At 34.2% G+C, this 26,850-nt stretch overlaps 3 protein-coding genes across 19 annotated transcripts in view; all 3 read left to right on the top strand.

Annotated features, from left to right (window-relative positions):
* LOC106618396 (nephrin) overlaps positions 1-26,315 on the top strand; it is a 229,368-nt gene extending 203,053 nt beyond the window's left edge. For 12 of the 17 annotated variants that reach the window (XM_036370820.2, XM_070112162.1, XM_036370819.2 and 9 more), the window contains 3 exons: positions 10,570-10,664; positions 13,850-15,931; positions 17,507-19,792. In XM_036370820.2, coding sequence (XP_036226713.2) covers positions 10,570-10,664; positions 13,850-15,931; positions 17,507-19,171 — 3,842 coding nt within the window. In that variant the 3' untranslated portion in view covers positions 19,172-19,792. Of the gene's footprint in view, positions 1-10,569; positions 10,665-13,849; positions 15,932-17,506; positions 19,793-23,065; positions 23,293-24,508 lie in introns of those variants that run through there. The other 5 variants (XM_036370829.2, XM_036370831.2, XR_004978112.2 and 2 more) reach the window with 4 other exon arrangements.
* On the top strand, positions 5,165-6,513 carry LOC138857944 (uncharacterized). Its single transcript, XM_070112165.1, has one exon. It carries the CDS (start codon positions 5,615-5,617, stop codon positions 6,509-6,511), a length of 897 nt encoding a protein of 298 aa, XP_069968266.1. The 5' UTR covers positions 5,165-5,614; the 3' UTR covers positions 6,512-6,513.
* On the top strand, positions 6,743-7,461 carry LOC138857698 (uncharacterized). The gene has a single exon (XM_070111300.1). The coding sequence runs from the start codon at positions 6,808-6,810 to the stop codon at positions 7,459-7,461; it is 654 nt and encodes a 217-aa protein (XP_069967401.1). The 5' UTR covers positions 6,743-6,807.
* Positions 26,316-26,850: the final 535 nt, after the last annotated feature.

The following is a 26,850-nucleotide window of genomic DNA, read 5'->3' as shown; positions in this document are numbered from 1 at the left end:
AAATATTGTTATTTAACACAAGACACAATTTACTTATTTTATTTAAAAAAATTTATTTTATTTTTCACAAAGAAATCTAATAAATATAATTAAAAAACAAACATATTTAACAAACTATTATATATTTTTTTTTTATTAGAAAACCAAAACTATTTGTGTAATTTACTCAGCAAATTTAATTTGCTTATCATCTCTTCTTTTCGAGATATCTAATTCATTTACTTGTAGTTCATCATATTTATTTTGCGTTTTCTTACGGCTTTTTGTGTGTGCATTTCTATGCATGAAGAAATAGTCGTTAGCTCATAATTTTACAATATTTATCTTTTGATTTAACTTCAAAGCAATCAATTACTGTTTCTAAATTGCATTTCTTCTTTTATACTTTTTTTACTTTACTTCAAAAAACTGTATTTAATTGGCAAAAAATTCAAAATTTTGCAAAAAAAATTCAATAAACAAATTTCAAAAATTTCTCACAGGAAATTTCCACTTTTAAACTCGTTCCTCATTAAATTCTTTCAACTGGCCAACGAATATACGGCCAACTACAATCCATGCCAATAAGCCCTGCAATTGTTTATTTATTTAATCATAATTAATAATAACACACCCTCACACGACACATGTGCTGGCTATTCTTTATTTACCATCCCTCCAGCGTCCACTTTCTAATGCATGGCAAATAATTCAATTGTGTGCGATTCCATTACATTGCGCCTGCAGCTATGCTCCGGATTTGTTTGAATTTATGTTTATACCGTAAACACATATATTTTCGCTCGCTTATTTACATGCATTTGCTTAATATAATATAATTTGTAAGTGTGTGCATTTGAGGCAAAAAATAAGAGTTAATAAAAAAATTTGAAAAAAAACGTAAATCAACATGCATTCCACTAATGAATTATTGTACTTAAGCAAGAAACTAATTAAATTATATGGCAATGCTGTTATTATGAATTATTTATTTTACTTTTTATGTTATATATAACCAGTTTGTTTGAGAATAATTTATGTCGATGCATGGTGTTACAAAATAAAAAAAATAAAAACAATTTTCTTTTTGGTAGAAAAGCTGTGGACCAGAATAAAACGAATTTACTTAGTTGATGATGAGGTATATAGGGTTATGTAATTAGTTTATGATAACATGACTGGTAATAACTCATCTTTTTTATTGGAAATTGGAAAATGTCTTTCCGATATAAAAAAATACTTGCGAAATTATAATTTCCGCTAAAGTCCCTAAATTGTTTTAACAAAAGAGCTTTACAAGGTCAATTAGAAATAACTGTGCGCTGGATATTCTTCTCCAGACTACAGCGGCTATTTATAATACTTTTGAATGCACTTTGGTACGAAGAATAACTTAATCTGTTATATATTATTAAATGATCTGAAATTTTATTTACACCAGCAAACGCAATAAGCATAAGGCGCCAAAAGTTCACAGAGAAAAACTTTTTGCTTACTATTAGTTAAACATTTTCATAAAATTTCAAATCATTTTCTCTAACTCTTTCTACTTGCTTTTGTGGAGTGTACTAGCTATGCTGTTTGAAAGGATTATTTGGTTATTAATGATAAACAGAAACACTTCCTATAGGGCAAAAGAAAAGGACACTAACCCCACCTTTCAAAGTTCAAAACTGGACTCATACAAAATGGTACTATATTCTAACGCTCTGTAACTGCGAACTTAAAAAACATATAGCCTTCTGGTATATTCTTAATATTAATCTTATCAAAAATTTTTTTTATATCCTGAACATGGTATATCATCATTAGTTTTCAACGATATTTGTAACCCCAAAAGAAAATGTCGGAGACCACCCTACAAAGTATACATATTATATATGAGTCATTCCATCGATAATTTACGTTTAAAATTTTTTTTGTACAACAAATTTTTTATTTTGTGTCCTGTGAAGCAAAATAGTGGGATTTGTTTTTTATTTCGACTCAATATAATAGATTTTGGTGTTATCAATTTTCAAAATTTAAACGCTCGAAAAATTTGCGTATACGAAGAAATGCTTTTAATTATAAAAATGTAGTATATAATTCAAGCCTTTATATAATTATTACTGTGAGGCTATAGTTAAAATTTCAAAGTCAAATAAATGCAGTTTCGAAAAAACGCGTTTAAAGGTTTCCGTAAGTTATAGTTTTCACAATTGCGGATCGATAAGAAAAAGATTTTTTTTAAATAATATTTTTAGGACAGCAAATTATACCTTAAAACACACAGCGAGTTCCAGCTTAACTTTAACTAGTTTACTTCTTACAAATTTTTAAATATCATATTTTGTATAACACCCTGTGACTACAACTTTTAATACGACAGGTATTTGCATTATGAATTTGTGTAAATTTTGTGTAAATTAACCATATTTATTTGCTTAATTAATTTTGACAAGCTACTTAACTGCAAATTTATGTTCTCTCTTTTCTTCTTATATTTTGCACTTTTATGTGTTTTGTGCGTCAACAAAAACTAAACAAAAACAACATACACCGAACTGATGAAAACTGTATTATGCAATAACATTAAATGCAACAACACTTACCACAAAAAAACACTAACATTGTCATAACTGCATATACACACATACATACATGCCTATTGTGCGAAAATAAATCGGTTTAAAATTTATGTCTATGATAAAATCAACAAATGCACAATGAAATATTACAAATCGTGCATTGAATGCAAAATTGCCTGGAAAATTGGTAAACAATGCGAAATTCATACGAAACTCAAACATGGAAACCGAAAATTATTTATTACCGAAAAACATAAATAAATAAATACAACAACGCACACTCACACAATTATATTTATTAACATAAACAAAAAAACACACTTTACACAAATACACGGAACCTTACAAAAAATGCCTGAAAAAAACAAAAATGATTGAATTCTATTTATTTGTATGCTTAAATGCTTTCAAAAATGTTTTTGTTGCTTTTGCTGGGCAAACATAACGAACGCATCGCATTTGCTTGGAATGGCTTGAATGAAAATTAATTACTTATATGTATGTGTTAACTGAAATGCATCGAACTATGCGTACGTATTTTATTTGTCTTCACTGTACTGCCTGTGGTCGTTGTTGTTGGCTTTTGGTGTTAATTACGTTGCCAAAATAAAATTAACACCAAATATATTTAATTGCATGGCAACTCTTTTGTGCATACACATAACACAATACAACAACATTAAATAAAAAAAACTAAAACGCATACAAACAAAACAATGTGAAATCAATAAACACTTTCTGCTTTTGGCCATTAACTAATTTGCTGCGACTATGCACACAAACACATGTGGCATATAATGAACTCGATTCCAAACAAAATCATCCATCACTATCACGACAATCAACCGTCATTTATTTACGCAATTATATAATTATTCCACACACAAATGCACACGCGCGCATTTGGATTAAATTTATTATTCGTCACAAAAATTAACTAATCGTTGTGCAATCAAAATTTAAATGGAAATATTTATTGGCAAATTGTGACTGCAATTATACGCGCGCATGTACTCACACCAACACATACACACACACACACGAATGCAACTACCAATACTTGTGCTGTCGATTCAACAATGCATTGTCATTCATACTCGCACAATAACCACAACAACAACTAAAACACTGTGCTGAAAAAAAACATATTCAAATACAATTTGAAATCGAATTTGAACATGAATTATACGCAAACCCCTAAAAAAGATCGCACCGATGTCTCCATCAGCGCCACGCACAGGTAAGCTTTAAAAAGAGAACTAATTAATAAAATCACTAGAATTTAACCAAATTCGCCAAGTAAAAAGTATTCTCTAAACTATTTTCATGTTTTACGTAGTGTTTTTTTGTTGTTTTCTTTTTTTCTTTAGTTATTCCGACCCCTTTCGAAAAGTATTAAACAAAGAAGTGAAAATAGTAAAATAAATAGTACTGGAAGTAATTTAATAAAATTTCGCCTGAGAAAAAACAAAAAAGAAAAATTATCAGCTGAAAGACCTGTCACTTCACACATGTCAACAAAATATTACAATTTAACAGGTCCTCCAATGTTTGAAGTACCATGCATACAGAACTGTCCCTTCGGTTGCTAAGCACGCATTACTTACGGAATATGTAGTTCATATTTCCCATACCTGAGTACCATAATGCTGTTTTCGACTGCTCCCTGCTCAATATCTTAGCTGCACCGACATGGCTAGCCATTTCGTTGAATGTCTATCGATTTCGCTAATAACTAATTTAATATCCATAGAGTCCATCATTTGGGATGACTTATGATGAACTGTTTGACGCTCATAAATTGTTCTAAAGTGCCTTTAAAAGTTGCGTTAAAGAAACTTTTTTTTTTTTAATTTAATTACCCCATGTTGTTCAAACGCTTTATTAATTTTGTTGATGAAATTTTTCTTTTCTGGATATGACGATGAAAACTCATCCTGATAACTCCGAGGACGGTCGATCAGACTTAGGAGTCAAATGATAGAGCCCTGAGCCATTGTCACATTTCGACACAAAAAATTGGGTTTATTACGTTTGAACAATTGCAAACTCTACGACTCCGAACCTTTTTCCGTTGACACGAATATCTTCCAAAAATATGCAAATAGACATAAAGTGGTGCGAAAAAGAGCTTTTGGAATCCTAACCTCAAAGAAATATATCGCCTTTAATTGAAAAACTAAAATTTTTCTTTTCAATGGAAGGTTCGAACTTCTACTCAATATGCTAGTTTTCTATTACTTCGGTATAAGTCACAAATATACATTCGGTTAAAATACGATCTCAACCGGTTACACTTGCATATATCCGTTCTCCCGATTGCCAACAGTTTGCCAAATTCTATTATTTATTTATTTAATTTAATATTTTAATTTATATGTGTTATTCAACTAAATTGTTGTAAAATTTTAATGCAAATTCACCTTAATTATTGTTAAAAATAATTAATTTATTTGATGCTATTAATTTTAATTAATTTTTGTTTTTCTTTTTCGTTGCATATTTATGATGCGTGCACCATTTTTTACGCCACAAAAACTGTAACATTTACAACACTAATATTTGGTTGCTTGTGTCAAATAAATGTTGTTGTTGCCACAATTTTCTTTTAAATAAATGCTTTTCATAAACTAAAATATATAAAAATAAAAAAAAAATCATCGCCACATCAACTGCATCTAAACATCTACTCGTCGTCACACACACACATACTCACATTAAATCAATCACAATTTTATCACACGAAACGGATAAACAGCGTACTTTCGTATCAATCGAATGCACCGCAAGTGGGCGTGGTTGCGCCGGAACTTGCGGCAGTCTGTCCGCAACAAGTGACTACAGGTTGTCTAATACCTAATTTAGCCGCACAAGAATTATCACAACTACCCGGACCGAAGTTACCACCCAAGTCACCTCCACCCAAACCCCCCACCAAACCTACATCCGCACCTACATACAAACCAACAATTGTCGCAACACCCAGTCGAACGCCCAGCCTACGTGTGCGACATGCTGCACAAGCACCGAAATCACCGCCGCGCTGGCCGTTGCGTCCCGGTGTCATGGTACATGTCAGCAGTGATACCAAACAAAATCTGGAAACTAATCGTATGACACTGCGACCGCACACACTGACAACACAACTATCGAATTTGACAGCGGTGACATCTGTGACAGCGGCTGAGCGTAGCACTGTTTCAAGCGACACACTAAATGCATCTGGCTTCTCAGCGGCCACCACACAGACAACACTGCTCAATTCATCCACACAAACGGGGAATTCTGTCACCACTAATGACGCGTCTATAGATGTGGTTCACAATGGCGACGACGCTGCTCTTGGACTTGACAATGCCAAGCAAACGTCAACGCTTGGTCGTTTTAGCGTGAAACGCGCGGCTGGCGTGGGTAGCGATGAGCCCAGCGCCAGTGCTTTCACACAGACTTTGCCACATAAATTTGGCAATTCAGCGCAACTGCCGACGATGGCTTACACCAGCCACGAAGTTCAACTGAATAATCAGATTTTTGTAGTGCACATACCGCAACCACAAGCAGAGAGCGAATGCATACCGTGCGTTGGCGCGCTTGCAGAGGACACATCAACTACTGCGAATACGATTGAAACGGAAGCTACGGTGCAGTTGGAAGTTGACAGCACAGAGCGTAGTGGTGAAGGCGCAGAGGTCTGCGGCAGCATGCAAAAACGGGTTGGCGCGCGGCGCTTAGGTCGCGTGGAAAAGTTTTTGACAGGTATCTTCAAGCGACGCGGTGCCGGCGTTGATATGACGCGCGACAGCCAGCGCAGTCATGTCGGCCTGCTTGGCGGTATGTGGCAGGCGCGCGCGGGCGTGCTGTGGCAACGCCGTGCGGACGGCACAGAAACGTCGGAAAAGACGCTATTCGCCCCAGCGCACCGTCTGAAGGGCATTCGTTGCAGCGGTAGTGGTAATGAATGAAGTCTCACTTCTTTGTATTTAAGTTTTCAGTTGATTTGCGAATATTTTCATTTTGCTTTGTATTCTTATCGGGTATCTGTTTTTTAATTTTTGTATGGCTTGATTAAACACACTCATCACTCAACAACAACAACATAAATCCACAACAAACGCACTCACCACTTGTAGTCACGTATAAAAAGTCGCCAGTACGCACTTTGCCAGGTGAAAATGCTGTCGCCACGTGTAGCCGTAGCGGTAATTGTAACAACAATAGCAACAACAATAATAATAATAGCATCAGCAATCACACTTGCATGCCGCTTAGTACTGTTGCGACCGCAAACGCTAGTGCTGCTGAGTTTAATGTAAACACCACCGCACCAACCGCTTCTAATATAACTACTACAGTCAAACCAACAGTCACAGTCGCAGCGACAGCACTGCCACTACAATCGCCTCCAGCTATGCGGCCGCTTATGCAGCCACCAGCCAACAGTCCCCGATCACCTGCCTCTGTGACATTTCAAATGCCTTCATACGACAAGACGGCAGCGAACATTCCAAGCATAGCGACGGCCACCAGCGGCGCGAATGGGATCGCCAGCGGAAGCAACAGCAACAGCAGCAATACTACAACGCCAACATGTGGACCACTGCAACAGCTACACCATGGCATATTGAAGAGTCTTACGCCACCGCCACGGCCACCCCCGCCTTTCAAAGCGGCGCCGCCGCCCTTGCAGAAACGCAATGTGGCAAATGTGACGCCGACAAAGGTAGAGCGTGTACAAAGTAAGAACATATTCATAACATGTACACATCCACTCATATATCATATTTATTTCATGCACATACATCATACACACCTATATACTCGCATTTATTTACCTAAAATTCAATATTTGCATACTTTTGCTAAAAACAATTGTGTTTTTCTTATGAATACATTTATTTACATAAGTATTTGAGGTTATGTGTGTTGTGCGTACTGTAACCGAGTAAGTTCGTCGTGCCACAAGTTCGTTTACAGAAATGTTAGTATTTTTCTCGTTATAAAGCAAATGCCGCTTAGTTTAAGAACAATTTGGATCGCTGCAGTTTCAGCTTAATCTGAGAACTCCAATAATTAATTAAGAAGTAATTTAAGAACCAATGAAACCTCTCTCTTTGTATGAAATTTATAATTTTAAATACTGCTGCCAATTTTGCCCTTATCATTCTTAATCATTAATCCAATAAAAGAGAGCTAATGTTTTCTCTTCATATTATTAGAAAGTTACCTTACGACATCATCTCGGCCAACGGCGTTATGTTCTTTGTTATTCAATAAGTTTTTGTTCTCATGGAGAGAGGGAGAGAAAATGCAAGTCAATACAGATCAGGGATAGTATTAGATAATTTTCAATTGTGCCGATTTAAGTGAAGAAAATGTGCGAAAATGTAGCTGAGAGTGCCAAAATTAATCAAGTTCGAATAAATTTTCTATAAAAAAATTTTATTTCAAACAATTTATTAACATAAACATCGAATAAAGCCTTAAGTCTGAATTAAGGCGGCACATGTCTTGGGTAAGCTAATTAGTTTTGACATTTCGTTTTAATTAAATTTTGTAAATTTTGCCCCGAAGAATAAAGTAATTTGCTTCAAGTAAATAGACACAGAAAGGTCGTTAAAAAAAATAATGAGAGACAGTTGAATGTATACATTGCTTGCTTGAAACGATGTCGAGGTTCTAAACAACCGAAATCTCTTTTCAGCTTTAGGCTATTGTCGGCTTTTGATGTGACTTCTACACATTCTTTTGTCAAATTCGACATCGTTGAAAACCAATATTGGCCAAATAAAGCAGATATATGAAAGCAGTAATATGAAAATAGGACACTTCGAAAAGCTTGAATAAGCTTCAACTTTCACAGAGAACGCAGTTACGACTTTCATAAGTAAGGTTAAGCGTTAATCACTTTCAACGCGGAACAGTCATTTATTATTGATTTCTTTTAAACGAAAGCTTCTTAGCAGCCACGATACTTCATACATATCATAGCAATATCAAACTTCCAAATATCTATAAATAATCACATTTAATAAGCATATCTTTTCATAGCACAATTATTAATTCGACCTTTAATTTAAAAACAAGGAAATAAAAAGCTTAATATAAGCGTTTTAAGTACAAGGTGCAATTCAAAAGTTTCAGGACTTTTATTAAAAAACGAATATTATTTGTTTTTTTTTTTAAATTTATTGGTCGCCTTCAAAATAGTCTCCTTCCGCCTGAATACAACGTTTTGCACGTTCAAGAAGGTTACCGAATGACTTTTTTAGGTCATTTGTCGGTATAGCGTTGAGGATGGCGGTCGTCGCCTTTTGGATGGCTTTCATGGCCAAATGTAGTTTTTCGAACAAATAAAAATCGCAGAGTGCCATATCAGGCGAATAGGGTGGATGGTTGATGATATGAATGCGATTTTTGGTCAAATTGAATGTTGAATTCTGAGGTCTTTTTCATGTTGTTTCAAAGTGTGCGGAACAAATCGAGCACAAACATTTCTGAGACCCAAATTTTCCGTCAAAATACGATAAATCGACGCTGCGGATATTGATAATTCCGATTCCATATATTTAAGCGTTAATTTCGGCTCTTTTTAAATTAATTCACGCACAATTTCCGTGTTTTTTTCGTTCACAACATCTGGCCGGCCCGAACGTTCGTCGTCTTCCAAGTCCTCCCGTCCCTCTTGGAAACGTTTAAACCACTCGTGAATACGGCTACGGGATAGACAATCATCGCCATAAACTTGTTTCATCATTTGATGAGTTTTGGTAAAAGTTTCACCAAGTTTAAAACAAAACTTAATGTTGGTTCTTTGTTCCATGCTCATTTTCCGACCGACACTACAAATGTAATGTCACATGTAGCGCGATATCTCAGTTGTTATACAAGTCAGCTGTTATATAAATTTTATACGACAACACTGAAGAATACATAATTGAGGGATAACAATTTCAGACAGATGGCACCACTAGAAGCCCCGTTGTTTAAAAAGTCCTGGAACTTTTGAATTGTACCTTGTAAATCAGCTTTAACGAGGTTCATAGATTAGATAATCTTTTCATAGTCAAAGTAGAGACACCGAATAATGATCGTTTAGTGCGTTCTTTTAAGTGAAAGCTTAAGGAAAGTTTTCCTCTCATTCTTAATTCATTTGAATTTCATACATTGCATAGCAATATCAGCTTGAAAACAATCAAAATTTCACATTTATTAAGTAAACTATTTCTTAACACAAACTTCAATTTCGAACTAACTTAAAATCTTCCAATTTCAATATTATTATACATAATTAAGTAATACTGAATGTTTCATCGTGTGAAGTCCTTATTTAACAACTGTTCACAAGTAAGCAATTTTTACTTAATAAAATATGATTTTTTTTATGCTAATTCACTTGATTTTTCGTCATTGTTATCAATGTTGTGACATTTTATTTGCCCCCTAACATTTAATGCTTCAGTTTATGGCCAGTCCTGCCAATTAATGTTTTTGACTTTTAATGTCGCGCTATAATATTTTTTGCCTGTCATTTTTGTTACCTATAAATGTCGCGCATGCCACTTTATGTTTTAAATCTTGTATCATATTTCCCTAAATGGTTCACACTTTAGTGAAGTAATATATATTTTTATATTTTATATATTTTTTATAACACTTTGAAATTGTGATTACACATAGTTATACATATATTTTTTTAAGTTTATGTAATTCTAATTTAAGTTAACTTTAAGATTTTTTTAAACCAATTAAATTTTTTTTTTAATATCTTCAAGCCCTATTACCCTATAAATCCAGTCAAATTAAATTTTTAATTTAATTAAAAAAAATTTTTTTTTTAATTTCATTTCCAATTTTTTAACCGTCTGCGTTCATCTTTTATTTTATGAAAATGACAAATCTGCTGCGACCAAAATTATACTACGAATTCGAATAAACAAATGCAACACTATAAATGCGTATTAATACGACGAACGTTTGCAAAAAATCTTGTAATAAATAAAAAAAATACCATAAATAATAGTACAAGACAAGTCATCTTCACTGGGGGATCCATTGACGGAACCTGGCGAGTATGAGAATCTACCATTTCATGGTCTGCAAACGGCTCCTAACAAGGTACTTGTATATTAAACATTTCAATATATAAAATTAATTATAATGACGTAAATAATGTTCATCACATGACATTACATCACATCACATGATAGAGAATTATATATTATCACATCATCACAACATCAAATCGCTCTTAAGCACAAACCGCACACGCGTTACACTAACGTAAATCACGAACATCACATACATACAAACATATGTGGCAAACCTGTCACGTTAGCCGATTTATAGGTCGTAGAAACCTTTTCTTTTTTTCAGATATGAATTTAAAAACTCATTAGTTGTATCGATGTAAACTGTTGCTTATTTTTCATATGCTAAATTGTAGCACATTTGCCAGAAAAACACACGAAATTCTCGTATAAATACGTGTTTGACTATAAAACTGAGTAAAAATTAGTATTTGTTTATTCTGAATAAGCTGTTCTGTTGTGAAATGTATTTGTTGTAATGCATCTGTTTACATTTGGTATATTAATATATAATTTTTTGCTATATTATTTATTAAACTCATGTTTGCACCATATTTCTCATAATTTCATACTTTCTAGTTTTAATTAGAGAAAATCAAGAATTTGGTTTCATTTCTGAAAAAATGTGATTTTTGCCATTTTTGCGAATTATTTGTGAGTGCTTTATATTTTTTTGTGCTATGATGTATTTAATATTCAAGCTCACATTTTGTATATATTTCTATCTGTACTTTTTCCTTCAGTAGTATTAAGACTATAATTAATTTATTATTTTATATTTGGGCACTAGAACTACTTAAAGTTCTTCCACTATTTATTAGTTATTTGTTTATTCTCTAACTGTTTAAGTATTTTTAAACTTATTTAAAGCTGATTTTTGGGGTATATACAACTTTATATATATTTTTTTAAAACTTAACACATATTGTAAATATTAAAATTAATTTAATGGATATTATGCTCCATCCATGTTTTAGCCTTTACTTTTAATTTGTGATTTAGCAATAAATATCCTTGTGAGTACTATAACCCAAGAGGTTAAGTAAGATTAATTGTGTCTAACTTCGAGAGTTTATAATTTATTAGATATTACATATAAAACTTAAAAGCTGTGCTATTTAATGACTCATTCAATCATGAATAGATATTAGAAACCAGTGGTTGCAACGTCAATGACTTGAAGCTTAATACTGCCTTAGAGTACCCAAAAATACTAGCTGTCATCGATTCGCCAATCATTTGAGAGTATTGGCTTAAGTTAACAGTTTTTGTTTAATAACAAGATTTCTATTGTCATTTTGACACTTATTTCATATTTGAGCCATTTACAATAGTAACAAGAAAAAACGTTAACTTCGGCTGCACCGAAGCTATAATACCCTTCACATACACAAAAATTCCTTACATGCACTTTGATTGGTCAGTTTGTATGGCAGTTACTTATATACTATAATGAGAGGGTCTGAACCACTTTTCATTGATTACACCACTGCCTTAGATAATAATTCATGACAAATGGACGGCTAAATTGGCACGTCATGCTGATCATTTATATATGTGAAATATATATTTTATAGGCATTTCCTTTCGAGTGCTACAAACTTCGTGCAAAAACTTATATACCCTGTTCAGGGTGTAAAAACGTAAAATCTGTAACAGAAATCTGGATAGCTCTTAAAGAAGCGATCACACTACTTTAACAAGATATTCGCATAGTGCTTTGAATCGAACTCAGTTCACTAAAGTTGTTGTTGCTTTTAAATGTAAATTTTTTTTTACAAGAGAGCAAGGCCAAAAAAACGAGAAGAGAATTGGGGAATCGATAATACCTCTTCTTGATTTTTTCTTCATGAGATTTTTATGTAAAAAACCAGTTTATGATTTATTCTGAATTCATAATTTATGTCTTTAGGGGTAGGATCTGTAGTTACTCCTTTATTGACTCCTCTATGTCACTAGGCATAAACATTAACTGTTATTAGTTCAAAATACTAATAGTAAAAACGTTCTCTCTTTGAGTCTATTTAAGAATCATATTATAGTTCCGAAATTAGTCTGTGCAATTATGAAGTATTATATCGCTTTTTAAGCGTTTTGATTTCCAAATATTTCATAGTATATATACTTGTATAACATATAAATCAAAAAACTCAATTGCCTTACACTACCGATGAATACTATGCAGAAAATTTCTACCGATTATCGAGTCTATTTGACTTAGCAGTGAGGAATCACAGGTAGATTAGACGTAACGCTGATTCTGTTGCTTTAGTATTACATATGAACAAACATCTTACTACGTGACATGATCGCTTTATTCGCGAGCAACACCTTCTCTAGATACTTACTTTTAAGGCGTTGGTATTGGTCCATGTTTTAAAGTATATCGTCTGATGAGTTGTTTATGATGATGATATTATTGTATACATATTGTCTCAACCTAAGGGACGCCACAGAATTCATTACTCAATAAAACCGTTGCTGTTACCGTTAATAAAGACAATTTCAAACCACAGCCCTGTGGCCACTTTTCCCAAAACCTATCTTAAAAATAGCTGATGCAATGTTCAGTTAATACGCAGTTCATTTCATAAGCTCCTTAAGGCCAACAGCATTGGTATCATAAATTATATAGGGATTTTAAGAATCCCCAAATATTCTAAAATTATTTACAGTACCTTTCAAGGATTAACGACAATCAATTCATCTTATGCAGTAATAGAACTCCACTTCAAACTGTAAATTCACTTCCATTAAACTTTCATCTTCCATTACAATTATATTATTTTATATAGAAAACCACTAAATTAATGTATCTAGGTTTTAATGTTTAATTGTTGTTAATTTTTATACACCAATCACCATAAATTTCTAACATTCTTTTTTTTATTAAGAGAATTTATTTAAATTTCTTAGCAAAATATTACAGTTCTTCACAATCCTAAATTTTAGCGCTGTAACTAGTTCTCAATTTATATGCTAACATAACTGGCTAATAATACTCGAAATTCAATGCATAACAAAAACTAATCCAAAGCATTCGTCTGATTTCATTTCGCTCTCCCGTATGTAACACGCCTCCGCTTCCATAAATGTAATGCAAAACGGAAACAAACAACAACTAAAAACATGCAATCAACCGACTAAATCCCCACTAACCACCAACACCCTGCATACGCCTTCCTGTATATTTCCGACCGCACACACTCGCAGTTCTCTACGACTCTTACAAATTTTAATAACAACACCAATGTGGTGCGCGTTGCTCCACGACCCAAGAGACTCAATGGAAATATTGGCCCGCAACAGCACCAGCTGCAGCAACAGTACGAGCAGGACCAGTACGACCAGCAATTTCAATATCATCAACACCAACAGCATCATCAACAACAACATCAATACAATACCATGCAATATGTCGGTGCCGGTGGACGAGTGATAACAACGAATCCCCAACACCAGCAATCGCACACAATGAATTCCCACAACAAAAGTATGCTGTCTCTTCATCAACAACATCAGCAGCAGCATATGCCGATATCAACTGCCGACGGCACCAGCGGCAGCGTCAGCGGCGGTATGATTGGGGCAGGCAATACAGATCCTGGTGGCAGCGGTTATATGAACGGCAATGTCGGCGGCGGCGGTGCACCCCATCAAATTACATACAATCTGAATAATTGCTTTCCGAAAAGCTACACAGAATATTATCACCAGCAGCAACAGCAAAAACATAAAAATGGCGCCTCGAATAACACTTCCAGTGCTCAATTTTTTAATGGCTTCGAACATGAATACCCCAGCTACACGGTGGTTGAACGCAACACCGCTGCTGCTAGCGCCACCGATATGGGCGGCATAGGTGGTCAAAGTCCGCGCGCTGGTTCAGCACCCACCCCAGCTGCAGTCAGCACCAACCCCTTCTTGGCTATCAACAATTTTAAAAAATATGACACCAGCGGTTACACGACGGATAATGTGTATCAGCCGCACATACTGAACATAACTGGCAGTAGTTCGATGCAGCGCAGTGGCAAGCGGAAACCCATGCTAGATGCCAAAATAGAGGATAAGAAATTCTACTCGCTGAAATTTACCGGTGTTGGCGGTAAGAACAAGGCACCGCATGTGGTCCACAAGTCGCCGGCGAGTGGTTTGTTGAACGCGTCCATGATTTGGCACGGTGGCAGCAGCAACAGTGGCAAATGTAAGCGACATCATTCTTTTGCTGGTGGTAGCATTGGCGATATTGATTCCGCCGGCCCGGGCGTCCAACACAACACCCACCAAGTGAAATCTTCGGCTTTAATGCGCTTCTACGACCCGCCCGCCTATGAGAACTTGGCTGGTGACAACACGGCCGCAGTGCAGGTACACGAGTGCGCCGTAGAGGCGCATTCATCGCCTGCCGCTGGTGGTATGACTGGCACGGCCACCATATTGCTACATCCGCAGCCTACGGCTAGCGGCAGCGGCGTAAGCAGCAGTCATGCAACGGCTGGACAAACGGGCCACAAGAAAAAACATCACCATCGCCAACACCAGCAGAAGGATGATTTCAATTTGATCGAACCGGAACGTCTGAGCATCTATCGGAGCGATTCGGGCATTTCGAACAGTTCATATGAGTGCGTTACGTCGGGGCCACCACCGCCGGGTAGCACGCTCACCGCAAGTGCTCTGAATGGCACACCGCCACCAAAAACACCAAAAGGTAACAAATTAGCGAAACACCCGTCCACTGTTAGTAGCGGACCCAGCACTGGCAGTTTCGTCAATGGCGCTAATTGTAAGAAGTCCGTTCGTCAACTTGGCGGCAGTAAGTGCAACATTGCGAACGCTACAGCTAGCGGTACCTCGCTGCCCGTTTATATGAATGTGGATGGTCAGCATGTAAGCACGTTCGAACGCTCATGTTCGCCCAGTTCTAACTTAGTCAATTCCTCGTATGAGTCGGCTTCGTCTTCACAAAATGACGGCCATGGCGGTCATGGCTCAACAGATCCGACGTCCATGTCCTCATGCAACTCGTTGCAAAGTAGCGGTACCGGTACTCTAATTGGCGTGGCCCCGCTAATGAAAACGGGTGCAGGCCTAACGGCTCCCCATTCTGGTCTGCATCAAAAACCCGCCGAAATTACAACGCCGGAGGAGTACGAACAATACCAGCTGGGTCACCACCGCCACTCTGCCTCCTCGCTTAGTGTAGCAAGCACGGTGAGTGCCAGTGGAACGCGTCGTTGTAAAAAACAACAAATCATGTTAGCGCCAGCGGTATCTGTTACAGGAAACGAGGTTTGTATCTTTGTTGTACTAATGCTTTAGCTTTTGTTTGAAATAGATCTGTGAATCTGTATCTAAAAAATATTATTATTATTATTATTTAATTATTTTGATATTTACGTACATTTTACAAAAATTACATATTTTTCTAATAATTAAACTATGAATACATAGTTATAACAAACGTTTTTTGCTAGGTATTATCTCATTGGTCCTGTATAGTTCTTCATCTGTTTATAGACAGCTCTTCATATATATAAAGAAAAGAGAATGTTAGATCGATGGTTTCTTGCTTTAAGTATGTTGTCCTTGTTGTCACAGATACAGTCGATCTGCGACGAGCTTTGATCTTCGGACATGGACAACGGCTTCCTTTTGCTACTGAGTTTAACTGTTGTTTGCATTACCCAAAATATTTGAGTTCAACAAAGATATATATATATATATATATTGTATAGAAATGATCAAGATGACGACACGAGTTGAATTTCGAGTAACTGTCCGTCCGTGCAGTGATAACTTGAATAAAAATTTGGATATTGTTATGAAACGTCGTACACATGTTACTTGGCACCCCAGTAGGGGTGGCATTGCAGATAGATAGAATCGTTCCCAGAAAACGCCATTAATCGAAAATCTATAAAGTGCCATAATCCAGCCTTCTAATAGGTTTAATGTACATATCTTTTTAACCACTAAAACTAAAATAAGCAACTTCGCTCAAGACAAATCTTTTTGACACCCCCACTGAAAGTGTGGGAATGGATGAAATTATATTATAACTCCCCATATAACAGTTTTTTTTAAATACTGAATGCGTCAGAGACATGCAGATTTGGCACAACGAATCTAACTAAAGAAAAGCACCTGTGGTTTGAAAATCTTGAAAAAGTGGGTCCCACCCACTATTAAGTTTAATGAATATATCTCATATCATTCTTACAATATTCGTACGTTACGGTGCGAAAATTGGCAAAATCGGACTAAAACCACGCCTAATTTCCATGTAAAACAATTTTAAATTACATCTGATTCTTTCACTTTCCAGTATACAAATTAACAACAAATGAATATATTGTGAAAAACTTTGCACGAATAGTTCGTTTAAGATGCTCACAAAACTGTACGAGCCCCCCCTTACTTGATTAGTATTAGCTTTGGATTTGCATTTAACTGTTTCAACAAATATGCAAGGTCAAGTAAATCTCGCCTTAATTCAAAATTCAAGAGAAACAATAGTAAACAGTAAAATATTGTAATTATTGCATTATGGGTGTAAAATATATAAAATAAATAAAGTTTATTTAAAACACTTTTATTACAGTTTGTTATGATTGTATAAAATTTTTTTATTTACTTAATTTGTTATTTGTTTTTCCATTCCATATTTCGTTGTTTATTTGCGCAAATCTTCAACATCATCTTTAATACTGGTTCTTGCAACACCTGCCGATTCATATGCTTTTTACGACCTTATATTCGTACACAAATATATATGCGCGTTTTTTAATGTGTTGCATGCTACAATTAAACTGACAATTATGTGTTTGCTTGAAACCCCAATAATCCTAAAATACTAACTAACAGCATTATGTTATTGGCGTGACTAATCCATTTCTAGCAAGCGAACGCGATGTCACAGCGACCGGCTGCGCTACCAACGCCACCTCCTCCGCCGACGGGTACAGTTCCCCCGGCAGAGATAAGAAACTACGACGAAAGACTATCAGCGACCCCTACGCACATATCCGTTATATCAGCTACAGCAGAAGCGCCGCCAACAACAACAGCAACAACGGCGCAGCCGACTGCCAAGCACATGCCCACAATTATCGGGCCAAATGTGCGAACAATGCGCTCGAGGCAGCAACAACAGCAGCAGCAGCACATCATCAGCAACAGAAAGTTAAATTACAACAACAACATGGCAACAACAATAGCTGCAAACATCAACAATCATTGCTAATCCCGCGAAAATTGCGCAACAACAACAAAGAACACGGCAACAACGACGATGAGGATGTTGATGAGCACAACAACAAGGATGTTGCAATGTTCCAGCAGCCACGAAGCAGATTAGTACCTTTAGGTGGTAATGCTGATGAGAGAAATATTGTTGATGTTACTAAGAAGACTGCCACTACAGAAGACCGCACGTGTGTCGAGAATGTTGCTGGTGGGGCTGATGTCAGCGCGGAAGCAATGCTGCCATATATCGACGATGTTCAAAGTGCAGAAACAACAACAGCCACATACGCCGCACACGGCGATTATCTACCACGTCGACCAGTTAAATTGCCGCTACGCAAATATCATACTTTCCACTTTCAGCCTTCGCAAACGGTGGCTGGCACACTACGTCACTGCCAATTTCAGCAATTACGTATTCAAATGCAACACAAACAACCACTACAACACTACAAGCTACCCGCACAACAAGCAGATAATGCCGAGCTTACGACTCCCGGCCAATCTCCAACTACCATTATTGCCGAAACTGCCGCCGCAGCACGTCCAACTAGACGCTATGCAACCGAAGGTGGACCACTCGTTTTCCGGCCGCTCTCCTGGCACGAGCAGTGCACCTTCAAGCCAATATCATCCCCAGTTGACGCTGCTGAAGCGCCAGTCGTCCACCCCATGATAACAGAAATACCGTTAGAGAAAAGACGCTCAGAGGAGGAAAAAGAACAGCCGGAATTGAGCGAAGAACTTTTAGACGATATCAAACAAATCACTAGAAGTGTACAATTACCACATGTAAGCCTTAATCCTGCCGCTTCGCTGGAGGCGCTCGAAGCACTTACCAAACACCATCCCGAGTTAATTTATGTCACCAAACCGGGCACACGTCAGAATCTGCACAAGCAACTTGCTCTGCCGGAACAGTGGAAGAACCAACTGGACGTTGAAAATTACCCAACCGCTAGCCAAACCTCTTCACAGGACTACACCGCAGCGCGAAGTGATAGTAACACTAAAGTGGACGAAGTCGCCGCAAATGCTACGCTTGACGCTCAGTGCGACGAAGAGGAAGATCTAGGTTATTCTTTCTGCGAGGACGACAATGAAGATGAAGGCATTGAGGAACTAGTAGGCGAGGGTGTTGAAAGCAGAGAAATTGAAAGTGCTGAGGAGCAGCGCACAATCATTCATACGTCGGAGTCGCCACGTGTGGTACTCTCTGCGGGGCGCAATGGTGGTCACGTGAAATACATGCTGCGGCAAAGCTACCGCGAAGTGCATATTTAGTTGCCACAAGCAACGTGCCCTTTCTGATATTCTAAAGTTGGATTACAAAGCGCCGCCAACCAGCCAACATTAATAACTGTAAATAAATACCAAAAATTCCAATTTAGTTTAAAGTGCATATTGTTCTGCTCTGGCAACAAGCGCCCATGCAAATAAATTAAATCGAGTAAGTACGTGCATTAAGTTCTAGTTATGTGTAATTACTTAGTTGTAACTGCATATATATACATACCCAGCTGTAGGTAAATGACTGTCGACATGTTAAGTTTGTTGGTACTTTTCTATCCAAATACAGATAAATAAAAATAAAATCAAATACAATTAAGGTTTAGTCTTAACATAAAACCAAATTAATCTAGTATACGTACATGTACGTGTATTTAAAATATTTATGGTATGTATAATTATTGTGTAAAATATTAATGTTGCCACATTATTTGTACACAACCTAGGCAAAAAAGTTCATTAAAATTGGATTTTTTGTAGAATCAAAAGTGCACATGCATACTTAAATGTGTACTTTTGTATACGCAAGCTACAGTTTCATATAATTTTAATAGAAGAAGCCACAACTTAGTCAATAAAATACCCTTATTTACTTAACAAATTAAATATTAAAATATTTATTTATTTACATAAATTAAAACATTAAAATACTTTAAGATCAATTGTTGGTACATTAATTTTACATAGTTAACTATTTATTTCCTTATCGTCTAGCCAATTATCAATTTTTATAAGCAAATGCCTTGAACTCAGTATACTTTATGAAATTAAATAATAATTTTTCACTAAAATTAATACTTTATGAATTCACTTATCGTAAGTCAATCTGAAAGAAAACGTTTCAGTTCAAAAATAACAATAATAATTTATTTACAATTATCGAAAAATATTCAAATAGGTTCAACTACCGTTATTTACATATTTAATTTTTTACTATATTTTTTATTTTAATTCTTTAAACTAATTTAATTTTTATCAAAAATACCAAAAATGTAACTTTTTATGAATCCTTTTTATGAATTCTTGTATTTCTATAAGTTATTTTGTTAAATTTTTGAGTACATAAATTATGCTACATAAAAAACGTAACAATTATTTAAACCAAAAATTTAAGTATTTTAAATGCAAAATCCAATCTAGTAAATTCCCAAATAAATTTTATAATTCAAATTTTCTAGTATTTTAATTTAATGATTTAAATTGTTTTACAATTCTTCTTTTACAAATAAAACCATAGTATATATATAAAGTAATTTTTTAATGTCCATTATTTACAGACACAAACATATTCGTATTTACTGTTCTACTAATTATTTGAAATAAAAATATCTACCAAATCAAACTCTGCTACTGAAGCAATTCCACAGTTATACAAAATTAAACCCTAGAAAACCTAAATAAGGTCAGACGAAGTTTCAAATATCTATTTCACTGTTCTTGAAACATAATTTTATAACGTCGATTTTGATTAGGGGTAATTACTTTCGTTAGCATTGGTATATACTTGTACTTTCGCTAGTTAGGTTATGTTATAAATATTGGTATAGACCTTGTCTTAAGGGGGTGTTCTAGTGTAGAGACATGAATTTTAGGTAATTAATATTTTTACAGTCGAATTTTTTTATCAGTTATTTATTAATGTTACAAGAGTACAGAAAAAAATTTAAAAAACAACCAAGTAAGGAAGTTCTAAGTATTGGTACAACCGAGCATTTTATACTCTCGCAACTTGCAAAGTTCCCAGCCCGGGAAATTACTTTAGGTGTTGGCAAAATTTTATATTAAAGGAAGTACTGATCCGATGCAACCCATTTTTGACACAAAAATATACCATCATCGAGAGTTTCATTTATTTATTTTATCATATGAAGTTCAATTATATATCTTAACTGATATATTCGGTAAAAAGTCAACTATAGGCACTGGGGTCCACATATTCAGTACCTAGAGGCTTGAACAGTTTTAGTTCGATTTAGACAATTTTTGGTCACAAGGTGGCATACTTTAAACGCATTATTCAAGTTCTAAACCGCTAAAGTTATCGTTGCTTGATTTGCATAGTGAAAAGTAAAAGAATCAGATGGAATTTAAAATGGTGTTATAATGGAAATAGGCGTTGTTGTAATCCAATTTTGGCCATTTTCGCACTATAACATAAAACTATAAGAGGAATGTTATGCACCGAATTTGGTTAGAATCAGTTAGGCAGATCCCAAGATATGCGTTTTCACCTAAAAAAGGGCTGTGCCACGCCCACTGTCTAATTTTGAACGCGGTTCCTATAAATTCATCTCACAGCTTTTAACAGTACCGTTATGTGAGGAGTGGGCGGGGTTGACACCCAATTTCATTCATTTTCACACTGTCGATAGAGGTAAAAAAAATGTGTTCTCAGTGAAGTTTGTTATTATAGCTTTACCAATTTAGGAGTTATGCACATTAAACCTATTAGGGAGGGGGACTAGGTTCACTTTTTAAAAAAATATTAAGTTTCAGATGCCCCTCTCTAATGTGAACCTGTATACCAAATAACAGTCTTGTATCCTATTGTGGAGCTTAATTATGGAAATTTATCTGTTTTTCATTAATGGCGTTTTGTGGGCGTGGCAGTGGTCCGATTACACCCATCTGCAATATCAACCGTCAAAAGGTACCAAGAAATATGTGTACCAAGTTTCATTTGGACGGACGGACAGGCAGTCACCCGGATTTCAACTCGTATCTTCATCCTGAACATTTATATATATATATATATATATAAACCTATATCTAACTCCATTCGTTTTAGGTGATACAAACAAGTAAATAATTTAAAATGTTTGCAGCTGATGAAGTGGGGGTCTCAAAAAATTGGCGCATGACCATGCCCATGATTTCAACCCTCACTTCGAATTCCATGACTCCGAAAACCCCCAGATACGAAGTTTAAGCAAAAACGCTACACAAAAAACAAGGTTTACAATGTTTCATTGATACTTAAATCACTTTGTAGACCTTGAAACTTCAACTGCGTGTAACGAAAAACTGAGACGAATCAGTCTATTACTTTCTTCGGATCAAATGATCAGGACAATCTCCTCTTTCCGAAAATTTTTATCTAATCACTGCGGAAAAATGCATGTTGTACTGTGTTATTCAAAAAGTCACTATTTTGCATACAAAAGCTCTCTATGTGCAAAAGCTTTACCTTAATGTTTAGAGAAATTGTTTTATATACTATTATAAATTGTTCGAAATATTTTTGTCGGGACGGTATAAGTATAATAACTTCATAATTGACAATATCAAAGAGTAGCCTTAAAAGCCCATTTCTATGGTAAAAAACATGAGAGGTTTTGATGAAGAAAATTAAAAATTAAACCCTTTACAAAACCATCTATATTTGTAAAATCGCTTACAGTCCTTTAATTTTTTTTTTATTGTATTAAAAACGGTAATATACCAATACAGTACAATTATAATATTAATGAGTTAGTTCACAAGCTTTAAGCTTTAAATTAGAGAATTTGTTCAAAAATTATTAAATGAAGATTCGTGAGAAGAAAGATACTTAAGTATGTTTAAGGAAACAACTATTAAAATTTTAATTTTTAAATTCGATTTCCCTTACCACTCAACAATGGCAAAAATTCATATTTTTCACGCAGATATTTCAGCATAAGATTTCTGTTGCTCACTTGATTTGCCATATACATATAAATGTGACCAATCAACGGAAGATTACATTTGCGAACACTTTTACAAACAATTTCATGCATACACACTTTCGCAACCACAAAATCACATTAATGTTATGAAACTTTATATTTTGTTTAAAAAAACCAGAGAATAAAAAAATAAAAGATTAGAAAATACTGAATATTTTTTTATCTTCGTGTCTCATTGTAGCAAATGTCCGATTTTGAAGATCCCTATAAAGGCAGTAACACGTACATTTTCTAACCCAAAGACGAAAACTATTTTTACAACAAACAATACAAAAATACAAAAAATTAAACATTGATCTTGTACAACAATATATTTCATAACAATGTACATAATTGTCTTTTTACTACAAATATACGTGTTTGACTGTAAACTAAGGTGCATTCAAATGTTGAGATAATTTTGGAAAGGTAAATCGAAATGAAACATTTATTAGCTTGCAAATCATGTTAACAGTAAAAAAAATCAGTAGAATTTCTTTTTTATTGCATTAAAAAGTTTTGGTAACTCTAATTTCATTTAAATCCTCGTTTATTTTTCTGTCGTGAGCTCGCTGTTTTGTATTTTTATTTACTCGTATGTACAGTTATACATACTCTATAAAATTTTTTGTTTAATATGCTTTTTGAGATTTATAATATTATTTGTTGTAATTCAGTTATATTTCGAGATTTATATTCTTATTTAAAAAAAAAAAAAATCAAATTCTTGATGTTTTTCTTGTGCATATCTTTTCGGTCTCATATTTCACCAATCATATTCATAACCTTTCGTTGAATACTTTCACCACTCATCCCATTGCTCATATCTACATTTGTTGCATTTTAACTAATCGTATGATAAACATGATATAATATTTACAATTATTTTGTATTTAGTTAAATTGGATTAACAAAATATCATTCTATGTTCTTAAAAGTGCACTGCACGACAGAAAAATAAATGACTTGCGAAAGCTTTCAACTTAACTACAAACATTTCGAATATAAGTAAAATTTGCCAATACTAACAGAAACACAGCGCTTCGTTTGTTTTTAATGCAGTTTTCAGTTTCACTTGATGTTTGTTATTGAGTGAGAGCTTTATATAATATATAAGCATTACATTTTTTCTTAATGAGAACTGATCAAAATGCTTTTCCGCGACAAAGCAGAAATGTTCAACAAATTTTAGGCCAAACTTTCTCTCCAAGGTTTTTCCTCTAAAGTTCAAGCTTAGACCCGTTATTAATTGTGATCACTCTGAATATAAATTTGCAATATTTCCATTTGTTAATCGTATATAAAATGGTCAATTTAATGCTTCAAAGATAGAACTCGACTTTCCGTCAAGATTTCTAATGAAAATATAATTTTTTGGACAAATAACAATTGATAGAAGAATTGTTTTATGGGCCTGCCTTCACATATATAATTTCTGGATTTTCTTAGTATACTTGAGGCAATACTACTTCGGAGCTGTTTGCCTATAATAACTGTTAAAACTAACAAGCTTGCAGAAACTGTGAATGCCAATTAAATTTTCTGCTAACAAACTAAACACCACAGAAAATCAAATGACATGTCGAAAAATAAATTCTACAATGATAAAAATAAATAATTTTCCTCACAAAATCCTACACTTTAGCCCTTGAGTGCTGCGGAGTTCGATGATGAGCTAATCTATGCTGATTTAGAGAGTCAACACTATGGACCGATCAACTACAAGGCCGCCTCAATTTATGCGCTAGTGAAAAAGGATAAGAAAAACGGTGCTTTGAATGAGGTGAAAAACTGAGAAATTTGAGAGGCAAAAATTGTACACAAAGCCTTTACAACAAAGGGGAAGTGTGCAAAGCGCAAGCGTGGTATACTTACATACATATATGCTCCTTCGCACGTGCTCCATTTAGTCCCTACTTTTTTTTTGCTCAAATAGTGTATTTTAATTTCTATTTTCGTAGCAATGAGTTACTAAATGAAACTAATTACTTAACAGGTAAAAAAGTAATAATTTTTTTGTTGGCTTTATTTTTGTAAAATATGTCGGAAATTGTCAAGTGTGAGCTTCTTTTCTAGAACTAATCTAAAAAATAGTTGAAAATAAATAAATTGACAAAAAGATTATATGAAACTACATAGTGTACTTATTAATAAATAAACAAATAGTAAACGAATTTCATACTTTTTAAAGCAACTAAACCTAATGTAAGACTAAACTAATGATAATTATATATATATATATATACATATATACCAAAAAAATTTATAATGTTGTTGTTTTTATTGTAAATCAAACTAGTTTAAGTAAATTTCAAAAGAATAAAATTTAAACACAAACCAGCATGCAAGTATATATGTAGATGTTTGGGTACAACATCATCCATTGATACACGGACATGTTTTTGTAAAAATACTTAACATAAAATTAGATACACATGGCCAAATTCAACAACTCAAAATATAAATACTACCCCCTACATAAACCTTTATTCACACCACTTCTACAGTGTCCTTCATTCTCCCGCTACTCTAACCGACTAATTCAAACAGCAACAAGGACACAATTAAATATATACTATATAGTATAAGATACAAGAAAATATAAAAACAAAAATTTACCAAATTTGTACGCAAACTTGCTTCTCCATAGGCATTAAGGATCACCACCACGAAATTTTAGTGTGGAATTGAGTGAGCGCTCTTAAACTCTGCGCTCAATTTCGTAATGTGCTTGATTTGAAGCGAATAAAATTAGACAACTTAGTCGCAAGGTCCTAAAATCCTAATCTGTATGTAAATTTATGCTCGCATTAACAATAAAAATACGTTTATTATGAAGCGAAAGGAATTTTTCTACTCAAGATCAACTTGCGAACAAATATTAATATACACACATACATATTTACATACATATATGAAATGTAGCTACTAAATATAATAGGCAAATTAATAAATAACAACTATCACAGCACTCATAGTTTTGTACATACACAAATAACCTAAACAAAAATTAAAATTAATAAGAATCACCATTGCAATTGTATGCATCTACTGCATAACAGTAAATAGGCTAAGAAATTCGTAACGGGGGAGTAAAAAATTAAAAGTACAGATACTAAAAACCATTAATGATATGTGTAATTAATAAAATGAAGGTTCAAAATTTAATGCAGAAAAGTGAATTTAACATTAGTAAACAAAATATCAATTTGTATATTATTATAATTGTTATAAAATGTATATAAATTTAATTAGTTTTTTCTCACTTAATTGAAACAGAGAAAATATTTTTAAAATTTTACAAATATATATTTAAATAATTTAAATTATTTTTATTTTTATTTTAAAACCAAAAAAATCTCTTGAAATCACAGAGTAAGCTATGAATTTATGCATTTATGAAATGTTAGTATCACAGCAAATGGAAATAAATACAATTTATTAAAGCGTAATGTTTAATAAATTAATCAATAAAATATAGACTTTATTAAAGTAGTCAATGAATTGCAATTTGTAGCTATTGCAATGGTAAATCAATATGCGGATTATGGTTTTCGATTATGTGACATGATTAAACACGATTATTAGGCTGACGATATTCATAACAAATTTAGCCTTCAGTATATAAAAGTGAATACAAATAAATGATGAAAATAAAAGAAAAAACAAAATTTAAACACAAATTTATTTTATTTCAAAACACATATGTACATATCATATGTTATATGGAGGAATTTAATGGAACTATGGAGGTAAGTTGTGGAAAGAACATTCTTTAAACTTAGGGCACACAATTTTCTGGATGTTAAATGTAGTATTAGTTTAAGGTACATACAAGTAATACAAAACGAATGGGGGCAAAAATATTAGTAATTGTCGAATAGTAACAATTATTTTAAAGCATCTAGGGCACTCCCTGTTAGGGATGCTTTCAGATTAAATTATGTGCACACTGCTAATTATATTACATATAAAGTAAAGTATCTC

Source organism: Bactrocera oleae, chromosome 6 (genome assembly GCF_042242935.1).
Source record: "Bactrocera oleae isolate idBacOlea1 chromosome 6, idBacOlea1, whole genome shotgun sequence".
NCBI classification, from domain to species: Eukaryota; Metazoa; Arthropoda; class Insecta; order Diptera; family Tephritidae; genus Bactrocera; species Bactrocera oleae.
This window is presented reverse-complemented; position numbering and strand designations above follow the sequence as displayed.